This window comes from Mobula hypostoma, chromosome 2 (assembly GCF_963921235.1).
Source record: "Mobula hypostoma chromosome 2, sMobHyp1.1, whole genome shotgun sequence".
NCBI lineage: Eukaryota > Metazoa > Chordata > Chondrichthyes > Myliobatiformes > Myliobatidae > Mobula > Mobula hypostoma.
In genome coordinates, this window is record NC_086098.1 from 30,655,884 (window position 1) to 30,676,790 (window position 20,907).

At 39.1% G+C, this 20,907-nt stretch overlaps 1 protein-coding gene across 2 annotated transcripts in view; it reads left to right on the plus strand.

Moving 5' to 3' along the window:
* cd2ap (CD2-associated protein) overlaps positions 1-18,923 on the plus strand; it is a 253,762-nt gene extending 234,839 nt beyond the window's left edge. The window contains exons 15-19 of one of the 2 annotated variants that reach the window (XM_063034875.1): positions 8,842-8,945; positions 11,023-11,118; positions 12,075-12,226; positions 14,522-14,585; positions 16,930-18,921. In XM_063034875.1, the coding sequence (XP_062890945.1) occupies positions 8,842-8,945; positions 11,023-11,118; positions 12,075-12,226; positions 14,522-14,585; positions 16,930-16,971 (458 nt within the window). In that variant the 3' untranslated portion in view covers positions 16,972-18,921. Of the gene's footprint in view, positions 1-8,841; positions 8,946-11,022; positions 11,119-12,074; positions 12,227-14,521; positions 14,586-16,929 lie in introns of both variants that reach the window. The other variant, XM_063034884.1, reaches the window with a different exon arrangement.
* Positions 18,924-20,907: the final 1,984 nt, after the last annotated feature.

Sequence of the window (20,907 nt, forward strand, 5' to 3'; positions counted from 1 at the left end):
CAAGCAGGCCTGAGGTATCCCTAGTAGTGTCTGAACCTTTTGGGTTTAGGTGAGGGGGTACGGAGGTCTCGGAGGGTTAAGAAGCTCCCAGATAGGTTGGCCTATGTAGCACCCGTGGGACGGGAGTAAGGTCCACTGTTTGGGGAGCACTGTCACTGTGTGTATCTGTGTATGTGTGTTTTGTGTGTCTGCAGGATTGGTTGGCGAGCTATTTAGAAGTCATAAGGACATAACTTTATTTGGTGGGGGGAGATTGTAAGGGGGTTTCGACTTTTATGTTACTGCGGAGGCTAATTAAAATGGCGTCTTTGTTATGTTAATCTGGGGAATGCGGCTTTGTGTTAAACGCTGAGAAAGTTTGCGCTAGCAGCTTGTTTTGCTTTAGAGTATGATAAGAGGGTGATATTAACCAATTGGGATAGTAGTTATGGTTTTGGTGTACTTGAAGATACTGTATGCGCGGGGTTTTGGGGCGGAAGGCGGGAGAGCGAGACAGAGGATGGACAAGGTGCTGTGATGTCCGCTAACGGGGTTGGACCCCGAGGAGGGCATACGGCACGGAGATGGACTGTTGGTGGTCCCAGGCGGCCGGTCGAAGTGGTCGGAGGGGTCGCAGGGTGAAGAAGAAGGTCCTTGAACTCCAACTGTTTTGTGCACGAAGAGATTGAACTTTGATAAGTGTGGCGCCTTTTGTTTTCCTTTTATATTTTATTCTCTATTAATTATATAGTTCCAGTAATATCTATAAACTGTAAATCATAATTGCATCTGGTGTATTGTCTGTTATTTGGGCGGGGTGGGGTACCTCACACAGCATCCACACAAACTTGGCGGGGCCGAGAGCTGTTTCCCTAGACGACAGCGAGCCGAGCGACCCTGAGGCTGGCCAGGAGGGGCTACATAAGGATGGTTTTGGGGACAGAGGAGAGTTAGGGTTCAGGTAAGGGGATTAGGGACAGGGATGTGGGGGGAATTAGAGGTCAGGCCAGATTCTAAGTCACCACTCCGCATTTAGAGACTGGCGACACGGGCATGGGACAGCCACGGTCGAATGTCGGGCTTGCAGAGTTTGAGTTCCGTGTGGCTAGAAGGAATGAGTTCTGATGACTGCAAATCAGTGAAACTGGAGTTTGAGGCGTTGTGTTCAGTGATTGCAGTGTGCTGAGACCAGTGCTGAAGACTGAGGCCCGAGGTTTGATTCGGAAGTCCGAAAGTTGAGTCCCGTTGGCCAGAGCTGCATCTGTGAATCTGAGTCCACTGGGGAAGTTAGAGCCCTCTGCAAGCCTGAGTCCTCTCTAGGCTGGAGGGCGAAGAAGACAGCCTGTCCTGGATTTGAAGAACTGTGTATGGGTGGGAGGAAGGATTGTGGATCATTTCATTGATGTTATGTCATTCTGTGTTGTTCTGCCCAGTATTATGGGCGTGCTATGTTGGCATTGGATTGTGTGGCAATATTTGTGCACTGCCCTCAGCACACCCTCTGGTGAGTTGGTTCTTACTGCACATGCAGCATTTCACTATATGGTTTGATGTACATGTGATAAATAAACTTGAATCTTCAGTATGGAGCACTTTCCCAACCATTTGTTTCCATCATTAAAAGTTCGCTGATTCGGTAACTTAAGAAACTTCAAAATTAGAACTTTCAAATATCCTGAACATTCAAGTTATCTCTGCTTCAAAATTTTAATTTTGCTTCAAGCCACTACAGTAAGCTTTAAATTTATCTGGTATGTTGTGCAACATTGTTTATTCCATTAAATTCTTGTAATGTTATTTTAAGCCTATTAGCTCATCCTTTTGGCAGAATATGAATTGCAGTGTTTTTCTTTTTGAGCAGCATTCTTCAGACAACATTTCAGATTCCATGTCACAAGAATTTTTCCAAAGCTTCTTTGTAGATTCTTCTTTTGAAGATTTACTGAATTATCTTTCAAAAAATTAATGGATCTTTTGTGTGCCTGGTTTCTTCCATTAATTTCTCTACTCTTCCCAAAACTGTTATGTTATTTTGTTGTGGTTCCACTCCGGCCATTTAGTATCTCCTTTAATTCCTAATGAAATATAGACCATAAGACAGTGGGACAGAATTAAGCCATTTGACCCAACGAGTATGCTCAGCCACTTGATTGTAGCTGATCCATTTCCCCCCCCTCAACCCCTACCCACTGTTGTGCTGCCTTTGCAATTGCATCAATATATTGGCCCAGTATAGATTTTCAGAGATGTTGACTCCCAAGAGCTTGAAACTGCTCACTCTTCCCACTTCTGATCCCTTGATGAAGGCTGGTGTGTGTGTTCCCTTGATTTCTCCTTCCTGGTCCACAATCAATTCCTTGGTCTTAAATGATGTTGAGTGCAAGGTTGTTGTTGTAACATCACTTAACTAGCTGATCTGCCTTGCTCTTGTGTGCCTTCTCATCACAATCTGAAATTCTGCCAACATTAGTCATGTCATTGACAAAATTATAGATGGCGTTTGTGCTGAGCCTAGCCACACAGAGAGAGAGAGAGAGAGAGAGAAGAAAAAAAAAAGAAAAAGTGGGCTTATCAGGCAACCTTTAGGTGTGCCAGTGTTGATTGTCAGCATGGAAGAGATGTTACTTCTGTCATTTCCCCGATGAGTAAGTCAAGGATCCCGTTGCAGAGGGAGGTACAGAGGCCCAGGTCTTGGAGGTAATTGATTGATATTGTGGGTATGGGTGGTGCTGAACGCTGAGCTGTAATCAATAAACAGCAGCCTATTGTAATATTGCTGTTGTCCAGGTGGACCAAGGCAGAGTGGAGGCCAGTGAGATTGCATCTTCTGTAGATCTGTTGTGGTGAGGGTTAAATTGCAATGGCTCCAGGTCCTCACCTAGGCAGGAGTTCATTCTGGCCATGGCCAACCTCTTAAAGCACTTCATCACAGTAGATGTGAGGGAAACTGGGTGATGGTCATGGAGGCATCTCACCCTGTTCTTCTTGGGCTGGGTGAGATGCCTGATCATACACGATGGCAGTGGAATATGGTGACTCTCTTGTGCAACTCCAAAGGGAATCATCAGTTACTCCCATTTAGGACTACTACACCTGACATGGCCACTTCAGTAAGAATCGTCATTTTAAGACGTTTATAAAATCTATTGATTCCTGCAAACTGCCATGGTCTGATTGTGGAGAGCTGATCTTATCTGACCTTTCACACTCTTCTCTTTCGAGACAAATAAGCTCGATGTGCTATTATGGCTATAAAAGGTGTTGGGTCTTAGTTAAGCAAGGCCTTGAGTTTGAAATTGTCAGTTTTATTATTAAGTCCATGGCCCTGCAGATATTGGTGATCTTTCCATTTCATTTCCTTGATTGGCCATGAACTTAATTAATCAACTACTGAAAACCCATTCTCAGGATCCAAAGCTCTTGCTTAAATCTCCACTTCAATTTTCTATCTCTTTTGATGTGCCTTAAAACCTAGCTCTTTGGCCATTCTCCCCTGTTGACTGGACTAGCCCCGATTGTTTTATTGGCCAAATGAAACCCCATTATGCTATAAATGCAGCATAAAAGTAGAATTCGTGGTTGTGTTAATGATGGTATTATTATTGGTTGCCTGTTGTTATCTGTTGAGGAACAGTGCAAAGCTGTTTCACATGCCATCCTTATGAGATCATTTTATTACATTAGTACATTGAGTAGTACAAGGGAAAAGCAGTGACAATGCAAAAAGTGCAGTGTAGCCATAAAAATGTAGATTGTGAGGCTAGGGTTCTATCATAGCATACTAGGGGACCGTTACAACAACATGGAAGCTGTCCTTGAGCCTAGAAGTATGGGCATTCAACCTTTTGTATCTTCTACCCAATGGGAGCAGGGAGAAGAGAATATCTGGGGTGCGTGGGGTCTTTGATTATGTGGCTGGCTTCTGAGGTAGTGAGATTCCCAACCTGGGCCCACAGACCCCTTGCTTAACAGTATTGGCTCATGGCAAAAAAAAAAGGCTGGATTGATAAAAGAAAAATATTCTGTTTGCTCCTAATCTACAGCTTTATAAAAAGAGAGTTGAACTTTAGATGCAACACAGTTTGTTATTAACATCCCCGATTGAAAATCAATTACTTAAGACTAAGAGTCAATTTTAGATAAATACCTGGTGATAAATCGGGTAAATTACTGGTCAACCAATTGAAAGATTATTAAAGTTCGTAAACGGGATGGTATTTTGACAGTTGACCATGACGAAATTAATAATCTTTTCGAGAATTCTATACCTCTTTATACCAATCAGAATTTCCTGACAACTCTAACATAATGCATGAATTTGTAAAGGAATTGAATATTCTGAAATTACCACTTAATGAACATTTAGCACTAGATGCACCCATTCCGGGAGAAGAAATAAAGAAAGCAATTTCTTTGATGAATTCTGGTAAAGCACTTGGTCTGGATGGGTGTACAGTAGAATTTTAAAAATCTTTTTCAAATCTACTTTCTCCTTGGTTATGTAGAATCTTTAAGGATGCCTTATTTGTAGGTAAATTACCACAATCCTTTTATGAAGCACCTATTTCTTTAATTCCTAAAAAAGATAAAGATCCCACTGAATGTGCATCATTATAGACCTATATCCTTATTGAATGTAGACTCCAAAATCTTTTCCAAAATATTGGCAATTAGATTGGAAAATGTATTGCCACAAATTGTCTCTAATGACCAGGCAGGATTTGTTAAAAATGGTTATTCGTATTTTAATGTTAGGGGGTTAATGAACATTGTATGTACTTCTTCATATAGAACTCCAGAATGTGTTATTTCGCTTGACGCCGAGAAGGCATTTGATAGTTGAATGTGAATATTTATTTAACACGTTTGAGAAATATAATTTTAGCCCAAAATTTATATCTTGGATTAAATTGATATATTAAATAGATTAAATTGACACCTTTGGCTTCTGTACTTACCAATAATCAGAGATCCCTCCTTTTTAGGCTTTTTTGAGGTACTAGACAGGGCTGTCCTTTAAGCCCTTTACTATTTGATATTGCCTTGGAGCCCTTGGCAATCGCTCTTCGTGATTCACCCAATATATTTGGCATTATTCGTGGGGATGGGACGTGTAAGGTATCACTATATGCAGATGACCTGTTACTATATATCTCTAACCCAGAGAAATCCATCCCTGCAGTAATATCAATACTTGCTCAGTTAAGTAGTTTTTCTGGTTATAAGAGTGTTCTTAGAGATGGTATATATAATTATCTGGATAGACAGGGTCTGATTAGGAACAGTCAACGTGGATTTGTGTGTGGAAGGTCATGTTTGACAAATCTTATTGAATTTTTTGAATAGGTTACTAGGAAAGCGATGGATGTTGTCTATATGGACCTCAGTAAGGCCTTTGACAAGGTTCCACACAGAAGGTTAGTTAGGAAGGTTCAGTCATTAGGTATTAGTATTGAAGTGGTAAAATGGATTCAGCAGTGGCTGGATGGGAGAAGCCAGAGAGTAGTGGTGGATTACTGTTTGTCAGATTGGAGGCCAGTGACTAGTGGTGTGCCTCAGGGATCTGTACTGGGTCCAATGTTGTTTGTCATATATGTTAATGATCTGGATGATGGGGTGGTAAATTGGATTAGTAAGTATGCAGATGTAGGTGGAGCTGTGGATAATGAAGTAGGTTTTCAAAGCTCGTAGAGAGATTTAGGCCAGTTAGAAGAGTGGGCTGAAAGATGGCAGATGGAGTTTAATGCTGATAAATGTGAGGTGCGACATTTTGGTAGGACTAATCAAAATAGGAAATACATGGTAAATGGTAAGGCATTGAAGAATGCAGTAGAACAGAGTGATCTAGGAATAATGGTGCATAGTTCCCTGAAGGTGGAATCTCATGTGGATAAGGTGGTGAAGAAAGCTTTTGGTATGCTGGCCTTTATAAATCAGAGCATTGAGTATAGGAGTTGGGATGTAATGTTGAAATTGTACAAGGCATTGGTAAGGCCAAATTTGGAGTATTGTGTACAGTTTTGGTCACCAAATTTGAAAGGTTGATCGGGTTGGGTCTTTATTCTTTGGGGCGTAGAAGGTTGAGGGGGGTCTTGATAGAGGTATTTAAAATCATGAGGGGGATAGATAGAGTTGACGTGGATAGGTGTTTTCCATTAAGAGTGGGGGAGATTCAGACAAGAGGACATGGGTTGAGAGTTAAAGGGCAAAAGTTTAGGGGTAACATGAGGGGGAATTTCTTTACTCAGAGAGTGGTAGCTGTGTGGAACGAGCTTCCAGCAGAAGAGGTTGAGGCAGGTTAGACGTTGTCATTTAAAGTTAATTTGGATAGCTATATGGTCAGGAAAGGAATGGAGGGTTATGGGCTGAGTGCGGGTCGGTGGGACTAGGTGGGAGTAAGAGTTCGGCACGGACTAGAAGGGCCGAGATGGTCTGTTTCCGTTCTGTAATTGTTATATGGTTAATAAGTGTGAGCTTTTCCCATTAAATATGCAAGTTCCAATCTATAGAGAATCACCATTTAGACTGGTTACTGACTATTTGTTTTACTTATTTGGGTGTTAAAATTACTAAGAAACATAAGGACTTTTTTTACCCTTAATTGATCATGTTACGAAATGGTCCCCGTTGTCATTTGCATTGATTGGCCGAACTAATGCTATTAAGATGGCTATTTTACCTAAATTTCTGTATCTATTTCAGGCGGTACCAGTCTTCATCTCTAAATCCTTTTTTGATATTGTTGGTTCTAAAACGTATTCATATTTGGCAGAATAAAAATCCTAGGTTAAGTAAGAAATATTTACAGAAATCAGAAAAGGATGGCAGTTTGGCATTGCCGAACTTTAGATTCTATTATTGGGCAATTAATATTCGATATCTAACATTTTGGACTCAAGATTTGGATGAAATTCAGTGTCCACGATGGGTGAACCTCGAGTGTGAGTCTGTACAGGGGTTCTCATTGGCTTCTATTTTAGGGGCTTCGCTTCCCTTTGCACTTACTAAACTGAATAAACAAACAATTAATCCAATAATTAAACATACAATACAAATATGGTTTCAATTTCATAAATATTTTGGATTGAATAAATTTATCCTATCAAGTCCTATTCAATTTTTTTTCCAACCATCCAGAACTGATCAAGCTTTTCTTTTATTGAAAACGAAGAGAATAACATGTTTTCGTGATTTATTCATGGATAATTGTCTCATGTCTTTTGAACAGTTGTCTAAAAAATATAATTTGCCTGGATCACATTTTTTTCTGATATTTACAGATTAGAAACTTTTTGAATGTTATTTTACCTACTTTTCCGATACCACATCAAACTGAAATTACAGAAAAAATTTTAAGTTTAAATCCCAATCAGAAGAGTGTAATAGCAATTATTTATGATTTAATAACGAAAATATGTCTAGGTACATCTGATAAAATTAAGAATGAATGGGAAAGAGAACTTCAGGTATCTTTACCTATAGAGAAATGGGAGAAAATTCTCCAACTAGTTAACACTTCTTCAATGTGTGCCAGACACGCTTTGATACAATTTACTGTGGTTCATAGGGACCATATGTTCAAGGATAAGTTAGCTCGTTTTTATTGCCATATAAATCCTGTCTGCGACAGATGTAATTCTGAGGTAGCTTCCTTGTCACATATGTTCTGGTCTTGCCTTCTTTGGAAAAATATTGGAAAGACACTTTTGATGTTATTTTAGTAGTTTTGCCTATTGATTTCCAACCTCATCCTATTACTGCAATATTTGGATTACCAGTGATGGACTATAATCATTTGTCCCCTTCAGCTTGCTGTTTGATTGCATTTGTTACATTAATAGCCAGAAGATCCATTTTATTTAAATGGAAAGATTCTAATCCCCCTACTACATTTCAATGGTTTTCCCAAACTATAACATGTTTAAACTTTGAAAAAATTGGGAGCGGTACCATCGATTCTTCGGTTAAATTTGAAGAAACTTGGAGGCCATTTATTCAACATTTTCATCTGATGTAAGCTGACCTTTTCCAAATCCTTTTCAATAGCTTTTTGTGTGTGTATAGAGGAGCAGAGTTAATGACAGATAATGATTTTAACCGATGAAACATGGCAGCCCAGCCTTTGTTTTGTTTTTTTTTAAAAAGTGTAGGGGGATTCTTTCTTTGTACAAAATTTTTTTGAATCTTTTTCATGTTCAGTTATTAAGGGATTGGGAGTCTTAAACTACATGTTACTCAGAGTCTGTGTCTGTATACATTAACGGTTATTAATGTAATCCAGATCTCTTTGTATCATTATCATTGTTATGTTTATCAATTCGAAACATAATAAAAAAAAATTGAGAAAGAAAGAAAAAAGTCTGGAAGCCGCTGGTGCAGACAGTTCACGGAGGTGAGGAAATTTGGTGGGTTTCTGTGATATGCTGAGTTGCAGCCACAATTCTTTTCTATCGCCATAATAAGCTGTGATGTATCCCAATAGGATGCTTTCTGTGGTGCATCTGTAATTACTGGTGAGGGTCGAGGTGGACATGCCAAATTTCTTTAGTCTCCTCAGGAAGTAGAGGCATTGTTACATTTTTTTGGTCATGGTATTTACATGGTTGGAGCATGACAGGCTATTGGTGATGTTCACTCCGAGGTAATTAAAGCTCTGAACTCTTTTGACCTCAGTACAATTTGAATAGTAGTTCTAGTTCAACTATTTCACTAAGTCAAATTTTATCTTGTAACATTCTGTGCTAAATATTTGATTGCTATTTTAATGCCAATTTTAAAAAAATATTGGCATAGCAGGTCCTTTTCAGAAGAATTTGCTGTACTTTATAAATTATAATATAACAGATGTTGTTTCTATTTCAGATCTCATCAGTTTTGACACTGTAGAATCCTCTAGTGAGAAGCTCACACACCCAACAGCTAGCAGGCCAAGATTGCCAGGGAGAAGGCCTCCCAGCGTTTTTATGGTTAGTCAACCTATCTTTTTGATCAGCAGAATGTTATTTAACTGTTTAATTTGTTTATACCTGTACAGAGTTATTAGTACAATTCCCAGTGACTTCATGGGATATTGGGCCATAAAAGTAGGGCAGCCACGAGTTCACTTTGGGGTCTGTGCCAAGTTACTGATGCAACAGGAAAGGAAGAGTTGACAGTTCTTGATTGTTACTGACTAGCTGTCACTTTGAAATGTTAGACTAAGGGATAATGAAATTTGGTTATGTAGCCTCAGTAAAATACATGATGACCTCTCTGCAATAAATGCCAGTTTGCTAGAAACATTGAGGAGCTGTAAACTTGTACATGTCACAAAGAGCACGCAGCATCAGGAAAACATAGCACAAATCTGGGCCACAAAGTTGTACATCTGTGGATTGTCTCATTGGTTCCAGCAGCCTTAAGATAGAATGGGTAAGGAGTAGCCAGAGGGAAAGGGAAAAACTGAGAGCTAAGGTTTGCATGGAAGAAGTTTGGTTATAGCATGATAAAAAAAATTGAGGCTGAGGTAGTAAATAAGGCCGCACTTCAAAGATCTGAAAACAGTTACTAGCAAGATCATGGAAACAAGAATGAGCTGACAAAAATTATTAAAATAAGTTGTTCCACTTCCAGCAAGATGGTTGCAGCAGCCTCTCCGGAGATGTTCTTGCCTTTTTAAGCTTGCTTTTTTTTTAAAAAAAAACAAACACAAGACACTGCTGGATTTTGGTAACTCCAAGTGCTGCCGGCCTACCTCATCAGTGGGTCGCTTGTTTGTGGAGGAGCTGGGCTTGGTGCGGACTGTGCTGCTGCATGCTACGAAAAGCCGTCGGAATCGGTGCATGAAGGCAGTGTGCATTATAACAGCGAGTGATTGTCTTGGACGTTTTCCTTGTCAGCTCTTGCTGACAACATTCACGCTCCATCAATCTACAGGATATGTCGCTTGGGGATTTGAGTTATGTTTGCCTTGATGCAGGAGGAACACTGTTTCATTTGTCTGTATTCATATATGCCTCAATGATAATTAAACTTAAGCTTTTCAAGAGTTGTGTGGGAATTCATGGAGTCTAAGGCTTTTTTTGTATCCTTTTGACAGTTTTTTTCTCTATTTGAACCAATAAGACTTAGGAAGGTGGTTGTAATTTTATGAAACTTAATTTTTTTTTAAATCCTGGATGATAAGCCATTAAACTAAAACTTACATGGCAACAGCAGGCACACAGTGTTTATGACTTGATTCCCTAAATGGTGGTCAGAAACATCAATATTTTTCAGTATCATTATTCTAAACTCCCATCTCCAGCAACCTCCCAAATAGACAAAAGAAAAAGCACTCAATATTCAAAACAGAGTGGAGCAAGGGTGCATGCAGGTCCCTGTGCTTTTCAACCTGCTTTTCACTTATGTGCTGAACCACGCAATCAAAGGCACTGAACGTGGAGTCTACCTGAAGTACAGAGTTGATGGATCACTCCTCGACCTGCATTATCAGATTGCCAGAACCAAAATAGTCAAGAAACTCAAACTTGAAGCCCCCTACGCCAATGACTGTGCTGTGACGGCTTTTACTGAGTCTGACCTTCAGCTGATCGTCAACAAATTTGCCAAAGCCGCACATCTCTTTGGTGTTACCCGCAGCCTAAGCAAGATAGAAGTCCTATCTTGACCTACTCCTGGATCAGCTGTTACCAGCCCCTCTATCACTATCGAGGGAACAAGACTTAGAACAGTGGGAGAATTCAAGTATCTCAGCAGTGTCATTTGTAGTGATGGCTCACCAGATAGAGAAATCAGTGCCAGATTCACCAAAAAAAAACTACTATTGCATTTCCAATTGAATCACTGTTTTTCACAAGCATTAACTTTTAGATCTAGACTTGAGTATATTTGTGAGAACCAATTAGTAGCTTTGCTGGAGAATAGTCCTGTTTTCTTTAGTGTATTCCTCACTTGAGTGTAACTAAAAAGTAAACATGGTTTCTTTGAAAGTCAATGAGAAACAAAGCTGAGTATCATAATAGTTTTCAAGCAGATTTCTTTTAACATCTTAAACTTTGACAGATTTCAGGTGAAAGTCATTTAGATAAAAAAGCTAAATCTTTCAAGGAAGATGAAGAAGAAACTGCCAAACCAAAGCCTTCAGAAATTATTAAAAAGGTATGTATTTAGTTTTTGCAAATATGTAGCATGGCATAACTGCAAATCACTAGTTTAGCTCAGCATATTGGAAAGATATGATTTTCTGATGCAGTGTGATTGATATATAAAAGATAAACGTATTTGGGTTTCTGTATAGTGACCTAACACTTGTAAACTTGGGCAATATGTAACACATTTGGAACATTGTGATGCACAGAGTTGCGTACTCAAGTTATTTATCCTTTTAAGGAATATTGAAGGCCATGCCTTTGATTGAAGTTCATTGTACAGCGTTATTCAATTTATTTTAGTTATCAAACATTTGTTGTGTAACATATCAAAGATTTTTGACATACGGTTGGGATGAGTTGTTCTTCGATCTTGGCAATTTACTTGCGAGTGTTTCGTCGCCACAAGAGGAGACATGGTCAGTGCGCTGTTGATTGTGGTGTGTTCTCTGAATGCTTGGTCTTTATAAATTTTTCAATCAGAATTGGCTGTCATTTCAGAAAGTCAATTGTGATGTAGGGAGGAAGTCTCATTGCTAATTGGCCGTGTGTCGCATTTTATACATTGTGGTCTGAAATTTTGCCCACATCTGCTCAAATGGGATCAAGGTCTACAACTGGGTTTCCGAAATGACGACCACTCAGCTCATTGGAAAGTATATAAAGGCCAAGCGTTCGGAGGATACACAATTAACAGCAAGGTCTCCTCGCATGGTGACAAAACATTTACAAGTAAATTGCCAAGATCGGAGAACAACTCAACCCAACCATCAACCACCCAAGCTACACATCTTCCAAATTATTTCTATTTTGACATATAATTATAGCAAGCTATTGAAGTATATTGTTCAAAATGGAGAGACTTATGCAGTCAATGATTAGTAAACAATGCTAATGCTAATTCAGAATGTCTCTGAAATCTTCATATTTATCCAATTCATTACATATACTTCCACTGTGTTTCAGCCATCGTTCAAACAAAATACTGGAATAATGAATGCTACTGAGGTGAAGGAGATAACTGAAGTAGATGATAGGGGCAAGACTACCATAGAAGACATTAAGGCTCAAATAGCCGACCTGATGGCTTTGGTTGAGACACTGAAGATTCAGCACAAGTAATCTTTTGCATTCATTGAAATTATTAAGAGCAAATATAATTTATTTTTTGGTGTATATTTATTACCTTTGTTTTTTATTCATTCATGTTTTCACCTTCATGAATCCTTCCTTCTAGATCATTAGGGTGAGTAGGTAGCCAAAAGTACTTGTCACCCTTACCTGCTATTGTAGGTAGTCTTGAAGTTGTAGTTCAGTCCTGAAGCTGAAACATTGACTGTTTTCTCTATTTCCATAGATGCCGTCTGACCTGCTGAGTTCCTCCAGCATTTTCTGTTGCAGATTTTCTCGGGTTTACGATTTACGATTTACAACTATTGTTACTGTTGGATTAGGAAATTATGTTTTATATGATGGTTGTTCACAGCTCAACCCGAATGAATACTTAGCAATACTTCAATAACACCATAGTGTTGCACAACTGAGCCACTGAATTTTTGAATTGACTTTTTCTTACATCCTTTAGGATGTAAAAATCTTTACGTTATATCTGTCTAAATGTGCAATTATAGTAATTTATAATAAATAGAACAGTCAATGTAACATAGAAATACACTCAAATCAACATGAGTTAAACAGTCTGATGGCCTGGTGGAAGAAGCTGTCCCGGAGCCTGTTGGTCCTGGCTTTTATGCTGCGGTACCGTTTCCCAGAAAGTATCAGCTGGAACAGTTTGTGGTTGGGGTGACTCGGGTCTCCAATGATCCTTTGGGCCCTTTTCTCACACCTGTCTTTGTAAATGTTCTGAATCATGGGAAGTTCACATTCACAGATGAGCTGGGTTGTCTGTACCACTCTCTGCAGAGTCCTGCGATTAAGGGAAGTACAGTTCCCTTACCAGGCAGTGATGCAGCCAATCAGGATGCTCTCAATTGTGCCCCTGTAGAAAAGTTCTTAAGATTTGGGGGCCCATACCAAACTTCCTCAACCGCCTGAGGTGAAAGAGGTGCTGTTGTGCCTTTTTCACCACACAGCTGGCGTGTCTCAACCACGTGAGGTCTTCAGTGATGTGGATGCCAAGAAATTTAAGGCTGTTTACCCTCTCAACCCCAGATCCATTGATGTCAATAGGGGTTAGCCCATCTCCATCCTTCCTGTAGTCCACAACCAGTTCCTTTGTTTTTGTGACATTGAGGGAGAGGTTGTTTTCTTCACACCACTATGTCAGAGAGTTGACTTCTTCCCTGTAGGCCATCTCGTTATTGTATGAGATTAGGCTAATCAATGTAGTGTCATCGGCAAATTTAATTAGCAGATTAGAGCTGTGGGTGGCGACGCAGTCACGGGTATACAGGGAGTAAAGGAGGGGACTTGGTACACAGCCCTGAGGGGCTCCTGTGTTGAGAGACAGAGGGGCGGAGGTAAGGGAGCCCATTCTTAACCACTTGCCGGCTAACTGACAGGAAGTCCAGGGTCCAGCTGCACAAGGCAGGGTCAAGGCCAAGGTCTCTGAGCTTCCTGTTGAGCCTGGATGGCTAAGTAAATGTGAACATGAGCATGAATCAAGAACTGTAGCATTTGGAATATAACTTTAGGTAGATTTCACTATTTTTCCAGAAGTTCTTCAATATTTCAGTTCTTATAAAGATAACTTTCAAAATATTAATGTCAATATATTACCTTAAAATTGACAAATAATTATGGAGTCATTGCAAATAATCAATTACATGAATAGCTTTGTAATTCTCATTTATTGTAAGCTTATATACATCTTATTTAGCATTTGTGTTTATAAGAGTCCACAAGGCATCAAAAATAAATCCCTTTTATCTTGTTACTTTTAATTTGTTCTTTGAGTTTGCTGCATTTACTTTAAAAGAAGCTGCATCCCTGGGGGAATTGGTGGGAAATGGATTGGAGATTTCCTGCATTCCATATTAATTCCAATGAAGCAGGAACGATTTGATGCTTTTGTTAATAAGAATGTGATTATTGCTGAGCTATCTAAATTGTTCTAGTACTATACTGTAATGGTGTTCAAATGCAAATTGGAGAGCACAAGGTTCCAATACAGAACTAAATGCAACTTAACTTGATAATTGCAGTTTTGTTTTAATTTCACATTTTTGGCATTGCTAGCTTCAGCTCTCATCCGTTTACCTCTTCAGATGCAGGCATTTCCATGAGTTGGAGGGCTTTTAACTTGATTCCGACTTGCCTCCAAATCTTAAGGGTTGGAACATTTGACCAAATGAGGTTGAAACTTGATAGGCAAGCCTGTTTAATTATATCTGATGAGGAAAAGAACCACCAATGTTTTCTGAAGTAATAAGACATTCATCTGTTGTCCACAGAAAAGAACTAATTGAGCTAAGGCTTGAATTTGAAGAAGAAAAGAAACATCGTATTTCCTTACAGGTAAAAGTGAAAACCATGCAGATTATCATGCCCCAAGGAAACCTCTGTTATTGCTATTTAATTTAATTTAGTTATCCTATTTATTTTGCTGAACAAGATCTGCATTTTTACTGTTCAATTGTTTTATAATTCAAAAGGTGAATATTCGTACCATTTGTGCCTTCTGTAGTTTGCTGATAGAACTAATATAAAAGTTGCTGGTGAACGCAGCAGGCCGGGCAGCATCTCTAGGAAGAGGTGCAGTCGACGTTTCAGGCCGAGACCCTTCGTCAGGACTAACTGAAGGAAGAGTGAGTAAGGGATTTGAAATTTGGAGGGGGAGGGGGAGATCCAAAATGATAGGAGAAGACAGGAGGGGGAGGGATGGAGCCAAGAGCTGGACAGGTGATTGGCAAAAGGGATACGAGAGGATCATGGGACAGGAGGTCCGGGAAGAAAGACAAGCGTGGGGGGGGGGGGACCCAGAGCTCCTGTCCCATGATCCTCTGGTATTCCTTTTGCCCATCACCTGTCCAGCTCTTGGCTCCATCCCTCCCCCTCCTGTCTTCTCCTATCATTTTGGATCTCCCCCTCCCCCTCCCCCTCCAACTTTCAAATCCCTTACTCACTCTTCCTTCAGTTAGTCCTGACGAAGGGTCCCGGCCTGAAACGTTGACTGCACCTCTTCCTAGAGAGGTGCTGCCCGGTCTGCTGCGTTCACTAGCAACTTTGATGTGTGTTGCTTGAATTTCCAGCATCTGCAGAATTCCTGTTGTTTGTGATAGAACTAATGCTTGGTCTCATTCACATTTCAAATTTTCTTTAAGGATTTCTCCAGTTCTGCTTTTAAAAGTCAGATTTGCTGTAAAAGTTATATCAATTCTTCCTGAAGAAATATCTGCTAGTCATTTCAGATTCTTTTTTTATTAAGCATTTAGTAAAATTCTTCTTAATTTTGAATATCCATCAGATTTTCACACCTTATATTTGAAGGACATGACCTTGACCTAATTAGAGTTCTACTCATCAGTCTAGTGCATAATTAATGGTTTTGCATTTCCTAAAGTACATAGAACAGCATAGTATGTTGTGCAAACCTCTTGACCTACTCTAATATCAATCTAATCTTTTTCTCCTATACAGTTCTTCATTCTTCTATCATCTATATTCCTTTCTCAGTGTTAAATGCTCCTAATATAACCGCCTGTACCTCCCCCACTGTCCGGCAGGATGTTCCATGCACTCACCACTCTATGTAAAGACCTTACCTTGAATATTCCCCCCTGTACTTTCCTCCAATCATCTTTAAAATTTCTGCTAGTCTTAGCCATTACTGCCCTTGGAAAAAGACTCTGGCTATCCACCAATCTATGCCTCTTATTAGCTTGCACACACCTATCAAGTCACCTCATTCTCCTTGTCTCCAAAGAGAAAACACCTAGTTCGCTCAACCAATCCACATAAGAAATGCCTCTAATCCAGTCTGCATCCTGATAAATCTCCTCTGCACCCTCTCTAAAGCTTCTACATCCTTCCTATAATGAGATGACAGAACTGAGCTCAAATGTTCCAAGTTGGTCTAACCAGGGTTTCATAGAGTTGCAAAATTATCTTGTGGCTCTTGAACCCAATCCTCCCCCTGCATGGAACAGAATGCTTAATTCTAACTACAGCATATAACCATATAACAATTACAGCACGGAAACAGGCCATGTCAGCCCTTCTAGTCCATGCCGAGCTCCTACTCTCACCTAGTCCCACCGACCTGCACTCGGTCCATAACCCTCCATTCCCTTCCTGTCCATATATCTATCCAATTTAACTTTAAACAACAACATCAAACCTGCCTCAACCACTTCTGCTGGAAGCTCGTTCCATGCAGTCACCACTCTGAGTAAAGAAGTTCCCCCTCATGTTACCTCTAAACTTTTGCCCTTTAACTCTCATCTCATGTCCTCTTGTTTGAATCTCCCCCACTCTCAGTGGAAAAGCCTATCCACATCAACTCTATCAATCCCCCTCATAATTTTAAACACCTCTATCAAGTCTCCCCTCAACCTTCTACACTCCAAAGAATAAAGACCTAATTTGTTCAACCTTTCTCTGTAACTTAGGAGATGAAACCCAGGCAACATTTTAGTAAACCTCCTCTGTACTCTCTATTTTATTGACGTCTTTCCTATAATTCGGTGACCAGAACTGTACACAATACTCCAAGCATATCCGATAACTTTATTGTGGAATATCCTACCAACTTTTCATTTTCTGCATGAATGAAGAATATCCATTTAGATTTTACTGCAAATTAATGTTAATTATCTTCAAGATTTTTGCATCAGTGACATTAATATTTAATTGTTTACAGCTGGAGGTAGACAAACTGAAGAAAGTAGTTCAGCCTCCATGAACTACTTTATATTCTCTACTTGATACAACTTGCCAAGCTTCAGATGCTGCTGCAAGTAACCTGGAAGACCAGTACTTAGAAATGGCTTTCCCTTTTATTATAATTATGATCCTTTTTTGAAAATGTTAAAGGCTACGATCTTTATAGAGATGGGTATAATTGTATGATGTAAATTTCTTGCCAATGTGAATTAATGAGGCCTTATCTTGTATTGTGCTGGACTGTCAGATCACACATTCATGAAGAATGTTTGTTTGCCTACTGTACTACTGAATCTGTATAAAGGGGTAAGATGTTAAATTTTTAATTAAGATGTAGTTTAATTTTTTAATGAATTTGCTGTTGTAGTTATGCAAAACATAAGATTTACACAAATATTTTCTGCTCAAGGGGAAGAAGCTTAATAGATATTAGATTTGCCCTCTACACAGGAAAGGGAATTTAATTTTGCTGTATACAATGTATTTTAGCATTCCTACCAGGTTAAACACTATTGTGCCTGATTGAAGCCTGCAGATGAAAGTATTATATGAATATATAAAGTTGGTGTTCAAGGGGCAAAAGATTGAGGACAACAAACCAATTACCTATGCAGAGTAGACTATGTATTTTCATATAGAAGATTATATTACAAATGTATTGGTCATCATATTACTTGCCATAAAGGGAGCTTTTGACATTAATGGATCTGAGGAAATTAGCAAACACCCCATGTATCTTTAATACGTTCTTTTGATGAATTATGGTTCTAAACTTTTTTTTCCAATTTTACCTGTGTTCCTAGCTGTCAATCCAGTCAACATCTCAGATCTGATGATAAATCAATCTTCCTGAAGGGAAAGAAAAAAAATGTATTATTGCATTTACGCATACGTTTTGTTTTCTGAGCCAACTGCTCCTGGTGTGGTTTAAAACCAAGTGCTCTTGGGGACTGCTCTTCAACAGTTCTTGCTGCCATTAAGCTCAAAACAAATGATCAGGAATGACAATCATTTTAAAAAAAAATCAATGTGTCTTTCTCCTCTGTTACACAGCAATACCAAGATGGTGCAAGCCATTGTGTAAATTCCGCTGTTATATTTGGCAGTCATTTTCTGTTCCTTGTAAACACGTTCAATTTATATTTTTCCTTTTGGCTTTATTTTCAGGAGTTATCTTTCATTAAAGAATGAATTTAATACTTACAATCCATGACTCAAATCTTTGTAATTGTGGCTTCTACAAGAACGTGTTTACAGATGCTGTATAATAATGCATGCTTATTCTGAAATTTCTTTTACATGTCTATATTAAAATGAAAATATTGATTTATCTAAATTTTTCTTCCTATTCCTTGTATTCTTAATGAACTGTAATGGAATAATCCTAAATTCTGTGAATGCCATGTCGAGATTACATCAAGATAAATATTAACTATTTATTGAGCTACAGTAATACTGACAAATAAGGCTTTGATATTATCATTTATAGAGCAGTTATACTCAAATATAAATCCTATTTCATTTGTAACAAATAATCTTCTCAGTTGTGAAATATTTAGCCAGTTACCTTTTCCCAATCTTCCTTTTGTTGTGACTATTAGTCAGGCTGTCAGCATCAATTGCTTTTCCACCATGTGTAGGACTGTGCACAACACTTTCCCAAAGTAACAAACAAATAATAGCGTCACACTTATGTTTCAAACTCCCAAATCTTCCAACAATGACTTGACACTTGTTTTGCTTCTGAATAGAAGTCCCTTGTTTGCTTTAAATTCAACAGTCAATGTTGATATGAGAAAGACTACTTCTGCTTGGGAGCCCTTTCTCTAGCAGGTTTACCAGCCAGTTCTACCAGTTCTGTGATTATGTTCAGAGCACAATTTGGTAGCTTAGCAATTGTTGGAATATTGGAAATAAAGAATTCCAGCATTAAAATTTGTTTGCAACAAGGGCCAATATGCCCTTTACGGTGGCATGCAAAAGTTTGGGCACCCCCGGTCAAAATTTCTGTTACTGTGAATAGCTAAGCGAGTAAAAGATGACCTGATTTCCAAAAGGCATAAAGTTAAAGATGACACATTTCTTTAATATTTTAAGAAAACTTATTTCCATCTTTTACAGTTTCAAAATAGCAGAAAAGGGCCCGAAGCAAAGGTTTGGGCACCCTGCGTGGCAGTAGTTAGTAACACCCCCTTTGGCAAATATCACAGCTTGTAAACGCTTTCTGTTGCCAGCTACGAGTCTTCCAATTCTTGTTTGGAGGATTTTCGCCCATTCTTCCTTGCAAAAGGCTTCTAGTTCTGTGAGATTCTTGGGCCGTCTTGCACACACTGCTCTTTTGAGGTCTATCCACAGATTCTCGATGATGTTTTGGTCAGGGGACTGTGAGAGCCATGGCAAAACCTTCAGCTTGCATCTCTTGAGGTAGTCCATTGTGGAGTTTGAGGTGTGTTTTAGGATCATTATCCTGTTGTAGAAGCCATCCTCTTTTCATCTTCAGCTTTTTTTAAAAAATATACGGTGTGATGTTTGCTTCCAGAAGTTGCTGTTGTTTAATTGAATTCATTCTTCCTTCTACCAGAGAATGTTCCACGTGCCACTGGCTGCAACACAAGCCCAAAGTATGATTGATCTACCCCCGTGCTTAACAGTTGGAGAGGGATTCTTTTCATGAAATTCTGCACCCTTTTTTCTCCAAACATACCTTTTGCTCAATGCAGCCAAAAAGTTCTATTCAGAAGGTTCAAAGAAACATCTAAACAAGCCTGATGCATTTTGGAAACAAGTCCTGTGAACTGATGAAGTTAAAATAGAACTTTTTGGCTGCAATGAGCAAAGGTATGTTTGGAGAAAAAAGGGTGCAGTATTTCATAAAAAGAATCCCTCTCTAACTGTTAAGCACGGGAGTGGATTGATCATGCTTTGGGCTTGTGTTGCAACCAGTGGCATGGGGAACACTTCACTGGTAGAGGGAAGAATGAATTCAATTAAATACCTGAAAATTCTGGAAGCAAACATCACACCATCTGTAAAAAAAAAAGCTGAAGGTGAAAAGAGGATGGCTTCTACAACAGGATAATGATCATAAACACGCCTTAAAATCCACAATGGACTACCTCAAGAGGCGCAAGGTGAAGGTTTTGTCATGGCTCTCACAGTCCCCCGACCTAAACATCGAGAATTTGTGGAAAGATCTCAAAAGAGCAGTGCATACAAGCCGGCCCAATAAGCTCACAGAAGTAGAAGCCTTTTGCAAGGAAGAATGGGTGAAAATCCCCCAAACAAGAATTGGAAGAATCTTAGCTGGCTACAGAAAGCAATTACAAGCTGCGATACTTGCCAAAGGGGGTGTTACTAAGTACTGACCATGCAGGGTGCCCAAACCTTTGCTTTGGGCCCTTTTCCTTTTTGTTATTTTGAAACTGTAAAAGATGGAAATAAGTTTCCTTGCTTAAAATATTAAAGAAATATGTCATCTTTAACTTTATGCCTTTTGGAAATCAGTTCATCTTTTACTCGCTCAGCTATTCACAGTTACAGAAATTTTGACTGGGGTGCCCAAACTTTTGCATGCTTTTACATGTACCTTTCTAATTATTTGGTTCATTAATAGTTTCTCAAAGGTTTTGTACCATCTGTACAGGTTAAATACAGCTGCAATAATGTTCAAACATGTCTAGACCATGGAAAAACAGTATGCATTCCTACCACCCATATGAAAAGGCAATGCCTTAGAAGTGGACATCCATTATCTAGGACCCCTAGCATCCAGGACAAGTCCTCTCATTTACGACCGTCAGAGATGAAGTACAGGAGCTGAAGACACACATTCAACATTTTAGGAACAGCTTCTTCCTCTTCAGATTTCAATGAGCCAGTGAACAGTACCTCACTATTTATGCTCTCTGGCTGTGCACTAGTTACTATCAATTTAAAAAAATAATTTTTTATGTAT